Source organism: Myotis davidii, unplaced genomic scaffold (assembly GCF_000327345.1).
Source record: "Myotis davidii unplaced genomic scaffold, ASM32734v1 scaffold217, whole genome shotgun sequence".
NCBI lineage: Eukaryota > Metazoa > Chordata > Mammalia > Chiroptera > Vespertilionidae > Myotis > Myotis davidii.
Window position 1 is genome coordinate 765,092 of NW_006290034.1, and position 22,571 is coordinate 787,662.

The 22,571-nt window shown below is 41.2% G+C and overlaps 1 protein-coding gene across 4 annotated transcripts in view; it reads left to right on the forward strand.

Moving 5' to 3' along the window:
• Positions 1-1,982: 1,982 nt before the first annotated feature.
• Positions 1,983-22,571, forward strand: part of PTBP2 (polypyrimidine tract binding protein 2) — a 24,104-nt gene continuing 3,515 nt past the window's right edge. For 2 of the 4 annotated variants that reach the window (XM_015563388.1, XM_015563389.1), the window contains exons 1-9: positions 1,983-2,080; positions 7,211-7,383; positions 8,525-8,668; positions 10,359-10,523; positions 10,611-10,721; positions 12,876-13,071; positions 20,368-20,522; positions 21,892-21,925; positions 22,338-22,430. In XM_015563388.1, coding sequence (XP_015418874.1) covers positions 2,059-2,080; positions 7,211-7,383; positions 8,525-8,668; positions 10,359-10,523; positions 10,611-10,721; positions 12,876-13,071; positions 20,368-20,522; positions 21,892-21,925; positions 22,338-22,430 — 1,093 coding nt within the window. In that variant the 5' untranslated portion in view covers positions 1,983-2,058. The remainder of the gene's footprint in view (positions 2,081-7,210; positions 7,384-8,524; positions 8,669-10,358; positions 10,524-10,610; positions 10,722-12,875; positions 13,072-20,367; positions 20,523-21,891; positions 21,926-22,337; positions 22,431-22,571) is intronic. The other 2 variants (XM_015563390.1, XM_015563391.1) reach the window with 1 other exon arrangement.

The following is a 22,571-nucleotide window of genomic DNA, read 5'->3' on the forward strand; positions in this document are numbered from 1 at the left end:
TTAAGTGCCTATTATTAAGTGGAAGAAATCAATTTGAGAAGGCTACATAGTATATGATTCCAACCATATGACTTTCTGAGACAATAAAAAGGTCAGTGATTGCCAGGGGTTGGAGGTGGGATATATAAGCAGAGCCCAGGTTTTTATGGGAGCCCATTTGCTATGGACTTGGAGTGATTGTGATGTTTCATGTAGGTTCATCTTCATAATAAACCACTCTAGTAGGGGGTATTGTAATGGAGGAAGCTGTGCATGTGTGGAGTTAGGGGTTTTATGGGAAACCTGTTCTTTCCATTTTATTGTAAACCTAAAACTTCTAAAAAAAAGAAAACTAGTGAACAGTTAACATGGAGGTTGTTCAATTTGAGCATGCATCAGAAGCACTTGGAGGGCTCGCTGGAACTCCGGGTCCCACCTCAGTTTTCATTCAGTAGGTCCAGGGTGGACGTGAGAGCATGGATTGCGGACACGGTTCCAGGTCTAATTATTGTCTAGGGGCCACACTTGGAGTCTAGATGACCTTGGCTATGATGATGCTTGAGGTGTCTGCTTGTGTTCATCATTTCCATTATATAAAACGATGCCATGTTGACTCTTCCATACCTTGATGAGAAATTATAATGATGTGTAAATGGTGTTAACCAGGCTCAAGATAATGTTGTTATTTTGTTATGCTTTTATTTCTCTGAGCTTGTAAAGCAATTAGGGAGATGATTATTTCTTTACCATTTTGATATTTGTTATAATGCAGCTTTTTATGAGTTTGAACACAAATTAGCATAAAGTTTGTGGTTAATTTGTATTGTTTTGGATTTTCTGAAATGCTTTAATATGTCCTTCATACCTTTTTTTTTCATTTTGATAGTTGCATTGAACTTCTTTGTACTCGTGGTTTAAATCAGTTTCTGTTGATTTAGTGATTTGAAATAGTAATACCCATGTATGTAAATATATACCTACTTAAAATGGGCAAAACAGTTGGTTTAGCTATTTTAATGCTAATCTATTCACATATTTTTTATAAATGCACATTTTTAAAATAGCTAAATCAACATGGTTTATTTGAACAAGTGCATTTCTGAGAACATGTGAATTTATAACCTTTTCTCTAAAGCAAGCATGTCAAACTCCAAGGCTAACACAGGCCAAATAAACAAGGTTTAAGTTTATGTGGGCCGCAAAAAAACAAAAGCTTCAATTTTCATAGAAACGTAGGTTTATTTTGATAGAGACATGCTGAATACAAATGGCTGAAATAAATGAGTAATCGTTAACATGAAATAATAGAAAATTTTAATAAAAGTGAACGTTGTAGTTCGTTATTAATTATATATAACAGGATATTATAAAAACTAAGTTACAAAATTTTTATTAAAACGTTTCTCATATACCGTTACATTGGCTGGGCTGCAAAAATATTTGTTGTGGGTCACAAGTTTGACATGCTTGCTCTAAACGATTTGAAGACATGACTCAGTTTCTGCTTATATAGGCAGAAATAAATTTCTCATTCTGTGGATTTTGCTTTTGGTGTTTTAGCTACTGAAATATATGCATGATTAATGTTAATAATGTAGAGCTGTCCAACTCTACAGGATGAAGTTCTCATTTTCTAAAGACCTGAGTTGTTCTGGGTGAATAAAGTGCTGTGGGGTCGGAGGATTCATAGAGTATTTGTGGAAAAGTCCAGCTTTCTGTAGCAGTAGGTGGTTTAAAAGAAATTGGCGTAGTTCTCCGAAGCTTTTGATTAGGGAACCAGTCACTTTTCCTAATGTCTTTGGACTTGGATGAAAGGGAGAAAAACTCTGGCTTTGTGGGAAGGGGAGCAAGATCCTTACTTGAGTCAAGTTTTTATTTTAGGGACTAAAGGTTTTGACTGTTCCCCATAGTTTTAGCACCTGACACTTTGTTAGTGGCTATTTGAAGAGTTAAAGATACGTGAAGAAATTTCAGATTAATATTTCTAAATGTAAAGATGTCTTACGTTGCTTTTTGTTTTTATAGAGAGGATCTGACGAACTACTCTCAGGTAGTGTTCTCAGTAGTCCAAACTCTAATATGAGCAGCATGGTGGTTACAGGTAAGTCTTAACTCTCTTTAACAGTCATTTTTGCCATTTTATAGAGCAGGATATTAAAACTAAAATTTAGTCTTTTTATCAGAATAGACTTTTTAAATGCTTTCTGTTGACATTTTAGAGGACATTTTATTAGGGTATATATATGTGTCAAGTGAGGAAATCTGAAGATGGTGACTTCTGAGGGCAGGTAACTGATTGCTTTTTTAAATCACAAAAATCTTATATATTTTTTGTTCATGTTACAAGTTTCCTAATTCTCACCCTTTCTATACTTCTGTTTTTAGCTTTTGTGTTTTGTGTGTCGTATTTTTAATTCTCTAGTTCATAAAGCCCAAACTATAGATAAAACCCAAAATTTCAACTACATAGTTGTATTTTATTCTATTCTTTCAACTTTTTTTCTTTGCTGTAACAATATTTTAATTCTTTGAATTGATGTTCGTTATGTTATCTACTTGGAAATTTAAAATAATTTATTTACTTTTATAGTTAGGATTTAAAAAATTGTATATGTCTGAAACAACACTGTTGGCTTTTGTCTGTAAACAAATGTAGACTAATTTTTAGACCTTAGTTTTATGGCTGAGACTAAAATTTTTTTTTTTAATATATTTTATTGAGTTTTTACAGAGAGGAAAGGAAAGAGATAGAGAGTTAGAAACATCGACGAGAGAGAAACATCGGTCAGCTGCCTCCCGCACACTCCCCACTGGGGATGTGCCCGCAACCAAGGCACATGCCCTGGACCGGAATCGAACCTGGGACCTCTCAGTCCGCAGGCCGACGCTCTATCCACTGAGCCAAACCGGTTTCGGCTGAGACTAAAATTTTAATCTGATGATGATGGTGATTGATTTTGCCTTCTAACCCTACATTTTAACATTTTTTACTGAAGACCAAAGTTCCTTTTTTCTAAAACTTTCCTGAATTGTTTGAGGAATTAAATGTGTTGGCAGTAAAAGGATTGTGAAAGACTGGACACATACTGATTTCCTTCAGGTAGTGGTTGCTTGTAATATACAGGCAGGCCTGATTTTATTGCACTTCACAGATGTTACATTTTTTACAAATTGAAGGCAAGACCCTACACCAGCAAAAGAAATTGTGAGCCACCTATGCGATTCTTGCCTTACTGCGATTATCTCTGAGGTTGGCCTATACTCAGTGCACATGAACACATTCCTGACCATTTAGTTAAGTAAAAATTACAATTAAGTATTTACCCAATATAGTCCTAGTGTTGTGAAGCTGAATTTGTCCACACAAAAAACCTTTTCTGTTTATATGGTACTAGAGGCCCGGTGCACGAAATTTGTGTACTTGGGGATGGGGAGAGTCCTCTCAGTCTGGATTGAGAGAGGGCACAGGCCAGACTGAGGGACCCCACCAGTGCACCATTGGGGCTGGGGAGGGATGCGGGAGGTTGGCTAGTGGGGAGGGATCGCAGGAGGGCTCCAGCCTGTCTCGCTCGGTCCCGATTGGCCAGACCACAGCAACAAGCTAACCTGGTCAGAGCATGATAAGCCATAAATGTTGACATAAAGTAATTCTCAATAAGTTTCAAATATTGGAAAGCTCATATAGTACCTGATTATAGTGGAATTTAATAGAAATTAAAAACATTAAGAAATCTAGGAAGTTACCAAATATTTATAAATTTACACATTTCTAAGAACACATGAATCAAAGAAGTTATAAAGGCATATTTCTGACTGAATGAAAATGAAAACATAATGTACCAAAATTTGTTGGATACAGCCCAAGAAGCACAGGGCAAAAAAATAGGTCTATACCTCTTAATAGATACCTGTCTACCTATATTAGAAAAGAACCATATTAGGGGGGAAAAAGGTTTACAGTTTTTTTTTTTAAGAAATGGAAGAAAGCATAAATTGCCAATATTGGGAATGAACGTGAAGATGTTACTACAGATCCCACACAGTGTAGAAGGAACAGATTATAAACATTGGTAATGCCAATAAACAAGTTAGATGAGACAAATTCCTTTGAAGTCTAATTTACCAAAACTGACATAACCTGCCATTTCATAATAAGTATAGATCAGTGGCCGTCAAACTGCGGCTTGGCCACATGCGGCTCTTTGCCCCTTGAGTGTGGCTCTTCCACAAAATACCGATTTCTGTGCATGGGCCATGAAGTTTCAATCGCACTGTATGTGCGCGCCGGCAGGTGGTATTTTGTGGAAGAGCCACACTCAAGGGGCCAAAGAGCCGCATGTGGCTGCGAGCTGCGGTTTGCTGACCACGGGTATAGATTAATTCTGTATCATAATTGAATTTTTAATCTTTTCACGGGAGCAAAGGTGGCTTCACTGTTGAATTTTATGAACTTCAAAGTAAGAAATAATCATCTTAAATATACTTCTTTAGAAAATAGAGGAGGGGATACCCCCTAATTAACTTTATGAAGCTACTGTAACTGACAATACCTAACAGATGGGAATCAAGACTTCATACTAATGCAACAATGTGAGTGAATATTAGTAAACATTATAGGAAGCAAAAGGAGCCAGACAGAAAAGAGTACATGATGTATGATTCCTTTTCTATAAAGGCAAAGAACATAATTAATTTTTAGTAAAGAACCTAAACAATAGTTGCCTATGGGTAGTGGGGATAACGGAAAGGAAGAACGGGGGATTTTCTGTGGTGATGGGCATATTCTATATCAATTAACGAAGTTGTAAAACAAATTCAAAATTTATTGGAAATAGACGACCTCTGGGAACCGTCAGCTACTCATAGTTTTGTCTTCTGGAATGTAAAGTAGGCGAAGGGCTGACAGCGGGTCCTTGTAGGCAGTGGGCTAGATACAGGATCCGATTTGTCGTAAAGTATTAAGGAGCTTGGACTTGACCCGATTTACATTTTAGAAAAGATTTTTGTTCCATTTGCTATTTTGTAGGTGGGGATAGAGGAGCTGACTGCTATACTATACATAGGGAAGACACTTAAAAACTACACTACTCTAGAGATGTGAGGGTCTCAGAATATGGAGGAAACTGTATAAAGAAATCAGAACATCTGAGTTATTGGGAAGTACACTGGTTTGGGAGAGATACATATTAATGTTAGAATCACTGGGTCAGTGGGTGATAGAGCCCCATTAACAAAGGGATGAAGTAGAAAAGGAGATTGGTTTTTGGTTGAAAAGAAAGAATAATCTGTACTCCTCTTTTAAATTATGTCAAGGAATGATACTTAATGCACTTTCTAAACCAGTGGTCGCCGACCACTGGTGGTCCGTGAGGTCTGAGGCGTTGGCGACCGCTGCTATAAAGAATGAGCCCATCTCTCGTGATGGAGTGAATCCCTGAAAGTCTGTTCAACATGAGAAAATCACATGCACACTTTCCCCGGAGTTCAGGAAAACTCACTTCCTTTACCTTTATGCACAGAGAACATCGAGCTTTAAGATCTTTTTTTTCTAACATAGAAAGATGAGCGTCTGTATGTTCTAACAGGCCCAAATTTGAATACTGTTGCTTTTAAGAACTTAAACCTTTAAAAGCTAGTGATTATGCTCGCCAGGAAAAATACACCGTTGTTCAGCTGTCTCAACAGCACGTACACAGACAGGATTATAGGGAGCCTTCTATGGTTAGCAGATGCAGAGCAGGTTTTCATTCTTACATTTCAGCTTGAACAGGATGTTTCTCCTGACTCACGTTACTATAGATTCTGTTTCCAATGTGTCTATCTCAACAGCCTTTCTCTGTCCAAAAGCTTTTCTACTGATTTCTTTACGTCGTCGGAGAATAAAATAATTTTAGAAGTGAGAAAAGTTAATGTTAACTCATTTTGTAACAAATTAGTTTTTTCAGAAATAAAAGTGAGACATTTCAAAATACAGCTAGCTCCAGCTAGTCCTGGAATTGGATTTTATTGAGAGACACTTGTAACTATTTGGTTGTTGGGCAGAGGCTTGACAATTGTCAAATTGCCCTCTCTCGAGTCATTTCTTCAGGCTGTGGAAGTGGAATATTCCTTTCAGTCGGGGAGACATACTTCTGCCAGTGCTGCATGTTATTTCCTAACAGCAGGATTTATTACCGTTAAAAGTGTGACGTTTGGCCTTATTCTGAAACTGAAATCATCTCAAATTCTAGTACATGTTACTCAGAACTCTGAGGTTTTTATTTTAATTTTTATATGCAGATAATTTTGATGTCATTTCTTTTTATAATGCTTAAAGTGTCCAGTACATGGTGTCACAGTTTGAATGTTTGTGGGGGGTTCTAGGCAACATGTCCCTTCCATAGAGAGGCCACGGGAGCCTGCTTTCCTCTGAGTTAGCCGTCTGTGTTTCCCGCCTCGTGCCTCAGGCACTCAGGCAGCTAGGCTATGCAACTACTTGGAAATGCAAGTGACAGCAGGTTTTACAGTAAACCTAGTAAAATGTGTACTGGCTGTTGGAGTTAACGAAAGAGCTAGCAGGATAACGGAAGTACCGTCTGTGTTACATATCTTCGCTTCTGGTTAACTCTTTAGGATTTCTGTTTTCCCATACAAGGATGTAGAGTGTGAGCGTTCATTTTTCTTAGCTCAGTGATAAGGCAGTCAAGTCCATGGATGATGTATAGTATATAGATGTTGACAGCGATAAGATATTGAGGGAGATCAGGTGGTAATAATAAGTTAGCAGAGGCTCATGGGAGGTAAGCACCATGTGGACTGACTACATAATTATTTTTACAGCATTGCTTTCTTTGATCCCCCTGTGGAATATGATATTTCCCAAATTGAACAATTTATAATTTTCAGGTGAAATTATATTTTTCCTAATATCTGCCAACTCAAATTTTTACATTTTAAAAAATTTCTGTTAGTCTGTAATATAATTAAATTGTAAAATAATTATGTTCTTTAGCCATTGGACGATCTGTTTATGAGCTTATTACATTATCATTATTTTTTACATATACTGTTTAGAAACATTTACCTAGTAGCAATCTTAATTAATTGGTAGATGAGGTCCCAGTTTTTGAATTTTTAGGAATTATTCCAGTATATTCCGCTGTGTTTTTAGGTTCTTTTATAAACATTGCTTTGTATTTTTTAATGCAGATAAGGAAAATTAATATGAAGACTATTGTCTAATGTCTTTCAGCCAATGGTAATGACAGTAAAAAGTTCAAAGGAGAAGATAAAATGGATGGGGCTCCTTCTCGTGTTCTTCATATTCGAAAACTGCCTGGTGAGGTTACAGAAACCGAGGTCATTGCTCTAGGCTTACCTTTTGGGAAGGTGACCAACATCCTTATGCTGAAAGGGAAAAACCAGGTACGCCTTTCCAAACCTACAGCTGGTCGCCCACCTAGTCAGCAGGTGTGTGCCAGCCTTTCTCCTCATCGAGGGAGGGCAGAGGGCAGAGCAGAAGCGTGGCTCTTCCTGGTGGTAGTGCTCAGGGAACGCATGCCCGGGCGAAAGGAGCACCTGGCGTGCACTCTGAGACAGAGGGAGCACTCGTTACAGTGAGAGTGTGGAGACACAGGTGGAGGACTTCCTTGTATCTCTGCCCTTTGTAATGTTGGCATAAGGGGCACTAGTCGCCTCTTGGCTTTAAGCTTATTCCCTGGAAATACCTACCTGATAGCATTAGAAGAAAATAGCCATTAGTCCTAGATAGTCTTCACTGAGTAGACGTGCCTGTTGCAGAAGGGTCCAAGTATATTAAAAATCATTTTGTATTAAAATTCTAATACCATTTAGAAGCGCTTATGAAATTTAACATTCCCTTAAATATTAATGCTACTACTAATAAGCTGACATTTAATTTTTAACTTTCTTTTGTCTCTTAAATCATACTGCTTTAAAAATCACTTTGAGATCTCTTTTATTCTCTAGGTTAGGAGTGGTAAAATTCTGATGCTAGAAAAAACTTAGCTTTATTTTTCTCTAGTTTTTATTTCATTTTATATTTTTTGTTTATCCTCACTGGAGGATATTTTTCCACTGATTTTTAGGGAGAGCGGAAGAGAGAAAGAGAGACAGACAGAAACATCGATGTGAGAGACACGTCTATTGGTTGCCTCCTGCACGCGCCCTGTCCGGGGCCCAGGCTGGGGGGGAGTCTGCAACCAAGATACATGCACTTGACTGGAATCGAACCCAGAGCCCTTTGGTCCGCAGGTTGACGCTCTATCCACTGAGCCAGACCGGTTAGGGCTTCCCTAGCGTTTATTGGGGAAGCACATTTGTGAAGTTTGGGAAATCGGGTGGAAGGCGGAAGTACCATGTGCACAGTTTTGTGCCTAACCTTCAGGAGAGGATTTCCACCTCTGCTTATGAGCGCAGCTAAAGGCACTGGAAAGGTTATACTCTAGTTACTGATTTTTCCTATTAGCTGAATAGATTAGACAGATATTAAAGCTTATTTGAATTTAATTCACAGCATGAAATATTTTTGCATTTAAATGTTTAGGCATTTTTGGAACTAGCAACAGAGGAGGCTGCTGTTACCATGGTGAATTACTATTCTGCTGTGACCCCTCACCTTCGCAACCAGCCCATTTACATCCAGTACTCGAACCACAAGGAGCTGAAGACAGACAACACACTGAACCAAGTGAGTGTGTGTAGGCACATGAAGGAAATGGCCGACAGCATAGTAGGAATCGCATATTAACAGAAAATACAGTTTTTAAGCATTCTGAAGCTGTTTCCATGGGCATCTTGTTATTTTTATGACAGTTTCTTGCAGTATGTTCTTAAATATTATGTTTATTTACAAAAAAAAAGTATGTTGATCTCTTCATATTTTAAATTAGTACCGTGTAAATTAAATAGTATTTTTTCAATGTTTCTAAGGACCTGGTCAGAATATTCTTTTTCTTGTTACAAGTTAAAATTTGATATAGAAACTGTTTATGCGGTAGGACTGCTAGCTATTTACACAACTGTACTGCTTGGATTTTATCAGTTAAATACCTTTGGTGGTTTGACTTTTTATAATTTGTATTTCAGTTAGTCTCTTTAGCTAACACATTTATAGGTTCACTTAATCAGCACTTTAAAGCTATATAATATCCTTGGTTATGTAGTATTTCAGTGAAATGGACATTTCTCTCCCTCAGCTTTATTGAGATGTAATTGACATATAACAACGTGATTTGATACACGTGTATATTGTGCAGTGATTACCACCATAGTGTAGCTAACATCTCAAGGAAAAAAAGGAACACTCTATGAATTTGTATTTCATCTTTGCAAAGCGGCCATGCTAATCTCTATTCTGATTTTAGTTTATGTACCTCCAAAGCTAGCACTGAATCTTGTCTATTCTCTTAGTGTTTTCTTTTGTGTTCTCCTTTTCCTCATCACTGTTCCCTTCTATATGCCTACTCATCTGGCAGTACAGCTTTTTAAACGGTGAAGCAATGTAGAGTATTTCATTGTTACATTTAACAATTATTTCCTTAATAATGATTTTTTGACCCCAGGTAAGGTAGAAAGAAATTCTCTTATCAGTGAATATGTCATAGTAATAATAGGAATAGCATAATGGTTGTAGTAAAGGTAGTCATTTTGGAGCATTTAACATATGATTTAGTTGACAGATTTCCAAAAGATACTGTTCTTCAATTCTGTACATATATATTTTTTTTCACATTTTAAAATTTCAGAAATCAAGATGTTTGTTACAGTATTCAGTGTCATGGTTTATTGGCAATGTCTTATTAGTCAAACAAAATAATAGTGTATTAAATACCATAACATTTTATGGGAAATGTCTTTCATATTTTATCTTGAAGTGTTCCTAAAAATCTAATGGTTTTAAACTAAAGTGCACAACAGTTTTCTAAAAACTTTGATGTCAGATGTTACACTAGTATGAAAAAAGACTTAAATTGTATTGTGAATATTCTTATTTAAGATTGTATTAGAAATAAGACTCTGGGAAGTCTTTTGGATAGTAGAGTAATCCTTTTTGAGGTCTGCCATTTGCCTTTTTATAGAGTGAAAACTGTTAGATTGAAATGTCATTGTTCGCTAACACTTCCATCTGCATGTTCTTTGGGAGGAAACGACATTGCCTCTCGCGGCTTGGTCAGCATTGGTCCCAGTGCTAGATGATTATTTTGAAGTAAATGCTAGACTATTGGAATTAACACAGAGCCTGGCGCAAAAGGCTCATTTGAGTGTTAAATTTTATTTATATGTATTTTAGAAAAGAAACGAGCTAATAGTGTAACATGTAGCAAAATGTTAGTGAAAATACTGCGTGTGCTTGCAAAGTCCTGGTTTTCGCCTTGCAGCGTGCCCAAGCTGTGCTCCAGGCCGTGACGGCCGTGCAGACAGCAAACACGCCTCTCAGCGGCACCGCCGTGAGCGAGAGCGCCGTGACCCCCGCCCAGAGCCCGGTGCTCAGAATCATCATCGACAACATGTACTACCCCGTGACCTTGGACGTGCTTCACCAGGTACGTGTGTCTGAATCCGCATGTCAGCCAACAGATGGGAGAAGTCATAAGATAGTCGATAAAGTTTTCCTTTTGATGTTTTACCAGATATTTACTAAGTTTGGTGCTGTATTGAAGATAATCACATTTACAAAAAATAACCAGTTTCAAGCTCTCCTCCAATATGGCGATCCAGTAAATGCTCAACAAGCAAAACTGGTAAGTGTAGAGCTGTTTTGAGATGTGATCTTTTTCTTAGGCAGATACACACTTGCGTGTATAGCCCTGTTAATGCTGAAGTAGCTCAGCTGCACCGTGCATGCAGCCTTACAGGTGGCGCAGACTGGCGTCTGTGGGGTGATGTTGGGTCCCATGTCTGCTGTGTTCTCTGCTGCATTCGTAGAACGGGCACTGATGTGGGTTCTGGGACTCGCTCCGCCTGCCACAGCTTCCCCACACCTGGTGCGCCGCAGCTCTCCTCTGCCTCAGCCATCCGTGTGCACCTCGGTGTGTACAGAGTTGGCTCTAACCTTGGTCCTTAGTTGCTGTGCTTCCATGCTTGTTAAACACTGGCGGTCACATAAAATTAACAGGCAAGGAACCAGGGTTGGGAAGAGACTCCGATAATTTTTCAGGTGAGAAGGAGATGAAATCCTCTCTTGAGCACGAATCCATGTAGCAGGCAGTGTACCTTCCGGTTTTGGCGGGGAGAGCGCAGTGTTCTGTGAGCTGTCTTTGGGTTGGGAGCCCTGTACGCTGGGTTTGGTTGGTTGGGGGGTTTTGAAAACTGCGCACACTGCTGGTAAATGCAGCATTTTGCTGTCAGAGAATAACGACTCAGAAAGAGAGATGACCGGCGGAGGGGGTGAGGCAGGTCGGGGCAGGGCACTGCGGCCGTCGCCCAAGTCTCTGCCAAGGCTGCTGTGCTGCAGGCCAGTCTTGAATCAAAATCGTGCGTTCCCGTGGGGAGCCGCAGGAGCAGAGGCACGCCCTGCTCGGGCCTGGTTTGTGCAGCACAGCACGCCCTGACACTGGCATGACGCTGGCCGACAGCTCAGGATGGGTGCCTGCCCTCAGATGTGGTTAGAATCCGTGTGGGTAGCCCCTTTAAGTGAGTTTTCACCAGTATTGTATTGAAATGGGTGAACGTGTTGAATTAGTTTTTAGGTTAGTTTAAGCTTGGTAAAAAGAGTCACATAAACTCAATCTTGTATATGAAGGGAAGAGGCATCCTTTTCAGAGTGGGAGTCGTTGAGTGAATGACAAACCTTGTGTACTTACGTAGCCATCGAGCTGTCCATAATGACGCTCCTGGCTCTTCCTCCGCCTGCTTCACTCCTTTCCTTAGTCAACACATGGCAATCAGAATAGTCAGACTGAGGGAATTAAAATTCTTTCCCCACTCAGCATGTGGGAAAGCGTGGGTTTACTATTAAAATACTCTAGTTCTGGGTTTACACACCTGCTGGGTCTCAGTCCATGTAAACACCAGCCCTGACCTGTCAGAAGAACTGTGGTCTCACTTTCAGGTAGAAGAGCTGAGCGCAGCCCTCAGTTCTGAACAGTTGTTTGTACAGGGAAGGTTTGCTCTCACGAAGAGTCATGGTCACTCCCTGTCCCAGGCTGGTGTCCAGCGGGACACCGGCCTGGGACTGACTAGGTGCAGGACAAGCACAGTTAGCGCAGCAGCGTGGTCCTGGGCCACCTGTCCCTGAGCCCTCTCCTCCAGGTGGCCTACGCAGGCTGCCTGGCCACCGCTGCACGCCTGTCAGAGCGGTCAGGTGACCGGCGCGAGCGAGAGCAGGCCTCCAGCTGTGCAGCCGCACTGCTCCGCACGCCCTTGGGCACGCCGCGGGATTTGCTGCGTCCACAGGCTGTTCTGGTGCAGGTTGCGCACCTCAAGGAAGGGAACGTGTTTTGCCCGTTTCATGGGACTTGCCAGATGCATCACAGTGACAGTTACTTGGATTGAGCCCTTCAATGTGGCATCAGCAGAAGCGACCTCATAAAACCAAAGCACTGCCGCCCGCAGAAAGTGTGGGTGTCACACGGGCATCGTGGCTGCAGGCCATTGGGGCACTGCTCTGGCAGGACTGTTTGTGACCCTTGTTAATTTTTGCAGATTTTTAAAATTAGAAGTATTTGTACATGTGCTTAACTGGTTGTATTTTAGATTTAAGTGGCACCTTCTCTTTCAAGAAGATAGTACTTGTGAACCCAGTTCCTGTGCAGCTGGGATAGCAAGGACAGAAGGAAGGTGCTTGATCCCTTCCTGGTCGCTTCCACGCAGGCTGTCAGTGTTTTGTTGTCAGTCTCACATTTTGCTAATTGTCACTCCTTAACATGGCTCATGTGCTTTATTCACTCTTACAGGCCCTAGATGGTCAGAACATTTATAACGCTTGCTGTACTCTAAGGATTGATTTTTCCAAACTTGTGAATTTGAATGTAAAATACAACAATGACAAAAGTAGGGATTATACTCGACCTGACCTCCCGTCTGGGGATGGACAGCCTGCCCTGGACCCAGCTATTGCCGCAGCGTTTGCCAAGGAGACATCCCTCTTAGGTATGATTTCATTGTCTATACCGTTGTCCCCCGTTTGCCAATGGCTTTGAAAGTGCCTGTTGAACTCCAGTAAGTACAGTGAGGCTCCCCCCCCTCCCCCCGTTAAGAATTTAACAAATTGTGTTACATTTTACTTTTCTTGGGCGAGAAGCCATATGAATACTGTGGGGAAAAACCTTAGTGTTCTTCACAAGGTATGTCAAAATTATATCAGGTGTCTTTCACACCCTCACCTGCTCTCCCCAAATAAAAGGGAAAAGCTCTAATGGGGAAATACTGTTGAATTCTTCATAAAATTTTACACTTTAAAGTTGATGTCATGCTGTCTAGAATTAAGTCTAGGTCCAGGCCCCTTGTGCATATTTTGGGGGGCCTTGTCTGATTGTTTTCATTTAGCACGGCATAGAAACAGTGAAATGTTAACAGACAAAATATGGAATGGGAGGAGGACGTATTATATACTCTCGCTTTTAAAAAAAATTTACACTGGAAAGAATTTTCTATAAAATTTGTTTGGTATTTATTTGACTTCACCTTGTTTGACAATGGATTTGACCCACCTAACAAAAACAATGCAAAAATTTGCAGCTGATAGAGTTGGAATCAAGATGAAGAAAAAATAAGGAAAATGTTACTTTGTAAGTAAAATGAATGAAGTCATCACTTTAGGATGAAATCTTAGTTTCCTTTTACTTGACGTGCCTGGGACATTCTTGATTTCTGACATTTGTAAGGTTGTCTTTAGAGTTTCTATCCATATGGAACCAAGATTTATGAGTCTCAGAGAAGCTCTTAGAGTTGAGTTTATTCCCATCAATTAAAAAGAAAAGTATTATAATGAAATAATTCTTGAAAATAGATATTTACTGTGGATATGTAACATTGCACTAGCCATTCGTAAAAACGTAATGTAAGTAATGATACATCTTGAATAGAGGTACCCTAATGCAAGAGAAGCAATTGACATTTGAAATTAATTCTGGAGACTTCAGACAAAACTGACCCTTTGTTCTAATTTTCTGCTCCATCCAGCACAAGCCATCTGTTCATCCTGAGGATAATAGATGCTTTGTTTTGATAACATTCTTTCCTGACAAGCTCTGTTACTTTATGGATCTAGTTTAAGCCTTTAGTCCCTCAGTTCAGCTTATAAATTAATACTATTTCAAGTGTACCACTTTTAAAGGTAAAGTTGAGAGAAACAATGAGTGATACATGACTTTTGTTTATAATTATTACTATAGCTTCTTAAATTCTTTACCGGTAAAAATTGTATTATTACATTTATTGAATATCTTGTAGGTCCTACGCATTTTGCTAGGGACTTGGCAGATACATAATTTGATCCTTAAAATATCAAACAAAGGAGAAGATGACATCAAGAGTTTACACGTAATTTCTGAGAAGCTTAAAAAATTCGCGTGCAACTCATTAAAGAAACAGTGTAACAGCAAAATACCAAGAAACCTCAGCTAACATCAAACATCCACTTCCTTGGACCCTAAGTGCTCTGGGCCTTTGCCCAAGTGTTTGTATTTGCTTAGAAGTCACCGGTTCTTTTCTAGGGAATTCATCAGTTTTCCCTGTCATTTCAAGTGTGTCCTACATTTTTGCATTGAAAGCAAATGAGTAAAGCTTCTCAGTTCTTAATAAATTGTGTAGTGTTTTCCAGCTCTGTGTTGAATACATTAATATATTATGTTTTTGTTTATTCTCTCCGCCTGAGGAAAAGAAGGAAGGCGTTCTGTGGTGAAAACATGGGACTTCACCTTCCTTTACTACGTGACTTCATCATTTACCTGTTTTAATGACTTTGTGTCTAGTTAAATATAACTGGGCTTTTTATTCTCAAAGTACCCTAAAATAGTTTTGGAAGTAGGTGAGTGACAAGTTTTAAAAATCAAATAACGGCAGCCTCTAGTAATTTGGATAATTTATAAGAGATAACCACTGTTACAGTTTTCCTGAAAATACAAACTTTTTGTACAAAGTTAAAAACATCTTATTTGCAGTTTTGTGTATAAGTGTCATTAAGGAAATTTTTAAATGATAAGTTTAATAGCGGCATTGTGTGATAGTGGGCAACTTTGTTGGACATACTTCCATACTTTTTATTACTGTAAGTGGCATATGATAGACATCCTGTACATAACTTTGTTCTCTCTCAAACTATTTCTTTAGGCTGGATTCCTAGAATTAGAATTACCGGGTCAAGGAAAATGTTCAAGGCTTCAGATTCTTACTGCACATGTCTTTAGAAGGCGCTATTGATTTACACTAACATGAGCGGTACCTGAGTCCGCCTATTCCTCCCCCTGCCAGCATTGAGTGCTCTTTTTATACTTTGTAGGGTCTTCATTTGATAGGAATATGTCAGATGGTTTTTTATTATTTTATGGTCTAGTGTTGGATTCCCCAAGTATAAGAGAGGAAGAGAGTTAAAGACTTGAAACTTAAAGCAGTGCACATTTAAATCATAGGTAAATTAAAGCACCAAGAATGGAGGGATGAAATAAATAGGATTAAAATGGGGAGTGCCTCTTCAGTAGTTACCATGAGGATAGTCTCAAGGCATGTACATCAGATAATGGATAGAGGATGCACTAGGAGAAAGCACCTGCCCTGAGGTAGGACGCTGAGGAAAGGAGGGTGGGGTTCAGGAGTACAGCAGGCCCAGGGCAATGAATGCAGTGAGGACATAGCGCAGTCACTACCTCCAGCAGGGACTCCACACCCAGACGCCTGGGTCCAAGATCTGGCCCAGCCACCACATTTGTGACCGACGTGGTGCCAGCGGTCCCTGGTGCTGTGGCCATGGTGAGGGTCAGTGTGCTGGTGCCTTTGATGACCTGGGCAGTGCCTGGCGTATAGTGAGTGAGTGCTCAGTGCCTGTCAGCTAGCGTTGGTTTTAGGCTGGCTTCAGTTCTAGGATTCATTGTAGTGACTAGATCCAGAGGACAGTGAGAATGTTGGGGTCTGGAAAACGGAGATGCTTGTGATAATCCTCGTGGAACTGGCGGGTTTTTATTGAGCTGCGGACATTCAGGGGCAGAGCTGGAGTCAGAAACGAAGTCATTGGCCTTAAATTCCCTGTTCTCTTCGCCATTCTGTCTCTGAAGAGAGGGAAAAGGGGGAGAGGTGGAAGAAGAGGACTTTGGAAATTGGTTGAAGAATTTAGGGGTTTCTGATCCTTGCTGAACATGAGATTGACAGTAGGAGATAGGACTTCAGTCTAGTGTACTTTTATAGGGAACTCTTGGGAATAGATTAGGACCGTGGTCAGCAAACTGCGGCTCGCGAGCCACATGCGGCTCTTTGGCCCCTTGAGTGTGGCTCTTCCTAAGCCTTAGGAGGACCCTAATTAAGTTAATAACAATGTACCTACCTATATAGTTTAAGTTTAAAAAATCTGGCTCTCAAAAGAAACTTCAATTGTTGTACTGTAGATATTTGGCTCTGTTGACTAATGAGTTTGCCGACCACTGGACTAGGAAATCCGCTAATGTTGGCTAACAGAATGTGGGATTGGTGTGCGCACGCATATTGTTGTTCTTACTGCTTTACAAGCTCAGATGAAAGCAGAGCCAGGATAGAGGCTTGGATGTAGCCTCGCCTGCACTGCAGAGTGTGAGCAGCGGTGAAAGGAAGCTAGAGCTTCTGGGCCTCAGTCCAGCCCGGCGCGGGAGGGGCAGGTGACTAGCTCTGTGGTTGTGCGGGCACCATGTGGGGGTGGAGAAGCGGGCGGAGGGCATCTGGGGGTGGGTGTTAAGAGGATTGGGAAGTTGAAAGAGTGAATGGCTGAGGCGGGGGAGGAGAAGAAGACAAGGGTGGAGCCATAGAGCTGCTCACGGGGGCGAGGGCGCAGGTGTGGCTGAGTGGGAGGAGTAGACGGAAGACAGTCCAGTTTCAAGGATGTACTGAACAGTAAGGATTGGGAGCTTTGTGAGACTTGTTTTTGTTCATCCTCACCAAAGGCTATTTTTCCATTGATTTTGTTTTAGAGTGGAAGGGGGGAGGGGGAACGATACATCCCACATGCACCCTGACCAGGGCCAGGGATCAAGCCTGCAACTGAAGTATGTGTCCTTGACTAGAACCGAACCTGGGACCCTTCAGTTCACTGGCCGATGCTCTATCCACTGAGTCAAGCCAGCGAGGGTGAGATTTTTTAATTGATTTTAGAAAGAGAAAAACATGGATAGGTTGCCTCCCTCACAGGCCCAGACTGGGGATCGAACCCTACACCTTTTAGTGCATGGGACGACACTCCAACCAACCAAGCCACACCTGCCAGGGCAAGATTATTTTTAGTTTTGGTAACTAACTAGTTCTTCAGGTAAGTTTTTTTGGCTTAGTAGATTCTGAGAGTTATCACTTAGAATTGAAAATGAAACCAGGAATTAAACTGATTTTAATTTTTAAAAATATATATATTGTATTGACTTTTTACAGAGAGGAAGGGAGAGGGAGAGGGAGTTAGAAACATCGATGAGAGAGAAACATCGATCAGCTGCCACCTGCACACCCCCTACTGGGGATGTGCCCGCAACCACAGTACATGCCCTTGATCGGAATCGAACCTGGGACCCTTCAGTCTGCAGGCCGACGCTCTATCCACTGAGCCAAACCGGTTAGGGCCTGATTTTAATTTTTTATTATGGAAAAGAGCCAGTCAAGTGGCTTTGGTGGACTTAAAAAAAAAAAGATTTATATTGTTAAAAGGGAATTTGAGAGTTGATAGTACATTTCTTTCTCCTAAGTGTGTGTGTGTGAGGGGGGGGGAGGGAGAGAGGGACGGAGGGAGAGAGAGAGAGGGAAGGAGAGAGAGAGAAGGCAACTGGATCCCATTAATACCAAGGAACTTAACACAAGTGTCAGGTGACTGTTTCTACTAACAGCCAGTTGAGGCAGGGAGACGAGGAGTGATAGGACAGTGTCGTTGCCACCGCGGTGTGTGCTGGTGCCAGCATTAGTGGGACCGCGTGCGTCAGCCACAGACACGTGGAGATCCAGGAAACAGTGCTGCAGGCGGAAGAGGGTCCCTGCTCAGAGCGCCGTTGCTGTGAGGCGTTGAGAATGGATTCTTACAGACTGATATGGGCAGCAGGTGAAGAGGTATTTCCACTCAATGGTACGTGGCAACAGCCTGTCTGTCCTGAGGACTGTGGTGCTTTCCACGCGCGCGGTTAGTGATGTGGTGGCATCGCTGGTTAGGAAGAGCCCGCTGGCGGGTCCAGAGAGGAGAGAGACGCTGGGCACAAAGGCACTCGGCCTCAGGTCCTTCCCCCTGGGACTCGCTTTTAAGTGAAACTGGGCATGTTGATGACAAAAGGTTGGCCCTGAGTAAGTGTAGGTCAGGGTAATGGGTACATGAGTTCATTATTCTAGTCTCTCTACTTTGGTACAAGGTTGGCCCTGAGTAAGTGTAGGTCAGGGTAATGGGTACATGAGTTCATTATTCTAGTCTCTCTACTTTGGTACAAGGTTGGCCCTGAGTAAGTGTAGGTCAGGGTAATGGGTACATGAGTTCATTATTCTAGTCTCTCTACTTTGGTATACAGAGATTTTCCAAGACAAAAAGTAAAATCCAAAGAAAAGTGGAGAAATAAAAAAGGGGCAGATCCCAAACCAGGAGTCCTCAAACTACAGCCTGCGGGCCACATGCAAATACAAATACTGTATTTGTTCCCGTTTTGTTTTTTTGCTTCAAAATAAGATATGTGCAGTGTGCATAGGAATTTGTTCATAGTTTTTTTTTAAACTATAGTCCGGCCCTCCGACGGTCTGAGGGACAGTGAACTGGACCCCTGTTTAAAAAGTTTGAGGACCCCTGCCCCAAACCATGGTGTGGGCAAGAGGTTGTAAGATAAACTCAGCCAGAGCCAAACTGGAGAGGGGGCAAGAGGGCAAGAAGCAGCTGCTGGAAGGGGACATTTTCAAGTCAAAAGCCAGAGGCTAAGAAATGGTGAATCTTACAGAACCCTTCAGACTGGCAGTGGAAGGTCATAGTAGTTTCCAAAGTAAAAAGATAAAAATTTGGCTAAAAGAATAAGGTGTCTGAAACCAAAGGTAACAGCACATCCCTGTGACATACCCAAGAAGGCCGGAAAGAAAAGAAGAAATACAACGGCAGCTGCGGGAACACAGGGCGAAGGGCCAGGTCTACCCGGTCTGTCTAAACTAACTCCCTTTAGGTTGGATTTCTTTTTGAATCGTGGGAAGGAGGACAAGACCGTATCTTCACATCTTTATGAGCTAGTAGTCACTGAGAAGCTGGTGTGTAAGCATAGAGGGTTCCTGTGCATTGGCCTCGGAAAAGTGGATAAAAGATGCTGAGGTAGAAGGAGATTCTCTAAGAAATAAGTATTTTAAGGAAGAAAGAGCAGCAGAAACTGGGAAGTAGAACCGAGAAGTCAGAAGGACATAGAAGACGGGTGGTGAAGGACAGGAAACACTGGCAGGCCGTTTGAAACCGAGGGGTTGCTTGTTCCTCCCCCTGGGGAGCATTTTACTGGTGGAATTAAGGCAAATAGATTGTGGTAAGACTTCCTTCAGGCCCTTGTGTACATTAAATACTGTTCAGGGCGATTTGTTCATAGCAGTGATTTTCAACCCTTTACATCTCGTGGCATAAACTAAGGATTAACTTCTGTGGTCGCCAAAAAGGCTGTTTTTTGCCAATATGATGAAAACAATAGGCGTAATTTCCTGTCACACTCGGTGGCTGCTGCTGTATTAGCTATTGGCAGTGGCTGCATTGGGCAGTCAAAGGGACATGGTCAGTGTTCCTGCCTAGTCAGGTGTTGCATGTTTTAGACACATTCACAGCCTCCCGTTGAAAGTTGCTGATCCATAGAAGGGGACCCACTGGTTTCATGAGCTGTGCTGACTGGTTTGATTTCCGGTGTGAGTTCACGAAGACGGCCCTGTGTAAAGTGAGTCACTCGTAGTGAAAGGTGGTTTTAGATGTGCTTCTCGCTGTAAGCCCGGGGCGCGCACGTTTTGACTTGAATGTGTTCCACTCTCTATGCTCCCTTTGCTTTTCCGTGGAAACGCGATGGTTTAACTTGTTAACATAATATAGCATGTACTTTAGTTGTAATAGTTAATAATTTCCCCGAAATCTGTTTTTCTGTAACGACTCCCGGTCAGCAAGCCCTTTTTCTCAGTGTTACACGAATTCCCTTTCAGGAACCATGTGGAGCGCAGCCCCAAGTCCTGCAGCCTTGGTGCTTAAGTTGGTGTTTGTAAACGACTTGTGTGTGTTTCGTAAAATCCGCTTTATTTTAAAATTAGGGCTTCCTGTTGCAGCTGTTCCAGGAGCTCTGAGTCCTCTGGCCATTCCAAACGCCGCGGCGGCTGCAGCCGCGGCTGCGGCAGGCCGCGTGGGGATGCCCGGAGTCTCCGCGGGCGGCAACACGGTCCTGCTGGTTAGCAATCTGAACGAGGAGGTTAGTGGCCGGCCTGTCCTGTTCACCCTTCACTCCATTCCATCTGTGCAAGTTCCATGTGGATTTCATTTTGCACTTGCCTTTCTTTTATGTACATTCATTAGTCAAAGTATTTTTTGTATGTTTCTACTTCTGAATAAAACCTATGTACCTAAGTAATACTTTATTTCCTTAGATAGTCATATCTCTTTAAATATATATTTTTTTAACCTAACTACCTATTTTTCCTAAGAAAAATATGGTGAAGTACAGTAGTTTGGCTTTTTATCTTTTTGTTGTTCTCAAAGGCAAATGTAATCCAGTTTGCAGATTTAACTGTAAAAAATTTTGCTCTTTGCCTTTTCTAATTATTTGCTTGTTCATTTCATGCTTATGTGTCATTGTATTTTTTAAATCTTCTTTGATGTGAACGACTCTAATCCGTGTTTCTTTAAAGGTTCTTCCAAAGATCTTGCCGAGGCACTCTTCCCGCCTTTTAGTAATTTTTCTTTGCAGTTATTAGTCACTGTCTCCTACAAATATTTTCAACGTTATCGCCCCGTTGTTAAATAGCTTACCGTTGAGTTATTTTTTTAGTTGTACATTTATGTCTGGTATGTTTTATTTTGATTGCTATGAAAGCTGGTATGAAATGTGGGAGGCTCAGTGTATCAGTTTATGGTGTCTAATTGAACATTGGTTTCATTTTTAATTGGCCTCTGTCAGTATGAACATTGAGCTGATTTGATCATTGGTACTATTGTCGCTCACAGTTCTGCATGTGAAAAGGCTTGAATCAGTGCCTTTGTTTTTCTTTTAAAAATTCTGCCTGCATTTCATAACCAGCCGTGCTTATGCAGTTACAGTTCAGAGTTACAGCCCTGTGCATGCTCCTGCCCCATGTTGAGATGAAATGCTGTAATTGACTCTTGATGTAGATGTACTTTACCCATATTTGTCTTGGATGACTACATTTTACTCAGTTTTTCTTGTACAGTACATAAACCAACCATTTTCTGACCAAATTCCTGCATTTCCTATGTACTGACCTATATTTTATTTTTTTTTTGTTCCCCAATTCCTTATTTTTTTCTTCTGCATTGCTGTTTCCCTTCCCCATTTCATCCTTTCCCCTGTGTGTTCACCTTCCCTCTCCTTGTCTTTCCAAACACCCATTCCCTCCCCTGTCTGACCCTTTATTTTCCTGGTCCTGGTCTCCATCCCTGTCTCCATTCCCTGTTCATGCTTCTGTGCTTGAACAAACGTCCTCGGACCAACTTGCCCCAATTAACCGCCTTGAACCATGATCATGACCACTCACCATTCTGCGGGACCACCCTCCGTATGGATGATCTGTTCATCTCCGCTGCTTGCTCTTCTCTCTCCTAAGATGGTTACGCCCCAAAGTCTGTTTACCCTCTTCGGTATGTTATTGTTAGCACTATACTTTATTATTGATTTGATTTTGGTTTCACCTTAATTCTTATTTGTAGCTAGCACTTTGGCTTAAAGTTGAATAGTAAATCTTCTGCTATTTTTCTTTGCTATTTAAAACTCTCCATAGACACAAAATTTGTTTTAATGCATGCTGATTTATTTTGCATGGTCTTTAATATCATTCACATAGCTTTGAGGGTTTATCAAAATGTGTTCTTTTCAAAATTCACTGTTCAAAATCTTGATCTTTCTTTATTCATTTGTGAGAATGATGAGTTTGAATGAGTGATCATGTTGATGTCTGAATGTTTCATTAATATGTCAGAAAGATAATCGTTAGCTGACTTGCACATAAAATTAATTTCCTTTTTGGATTACCTCTCTGTGGCTCCACTCAAGGTGTTTATGGAGACGTGCAGCGCGTGAAGATTTTGTACAATAAGAAAGACAGCGCTCTGATCCAGATGGCGGACGGGCACCAGTCACAGCTGGGTAAGGAAGCTGTGGGCTCTGCCCATCTTCACGTAGCTCATGTCCATCCGTGAGTAAAAGGAGGGAGCCATGGATTGTTTTAAGAGCCGGGGCTCAGCATGTCGTGTTAATGTTCCTATTTGCATGTCAGTAGTGGTGTAG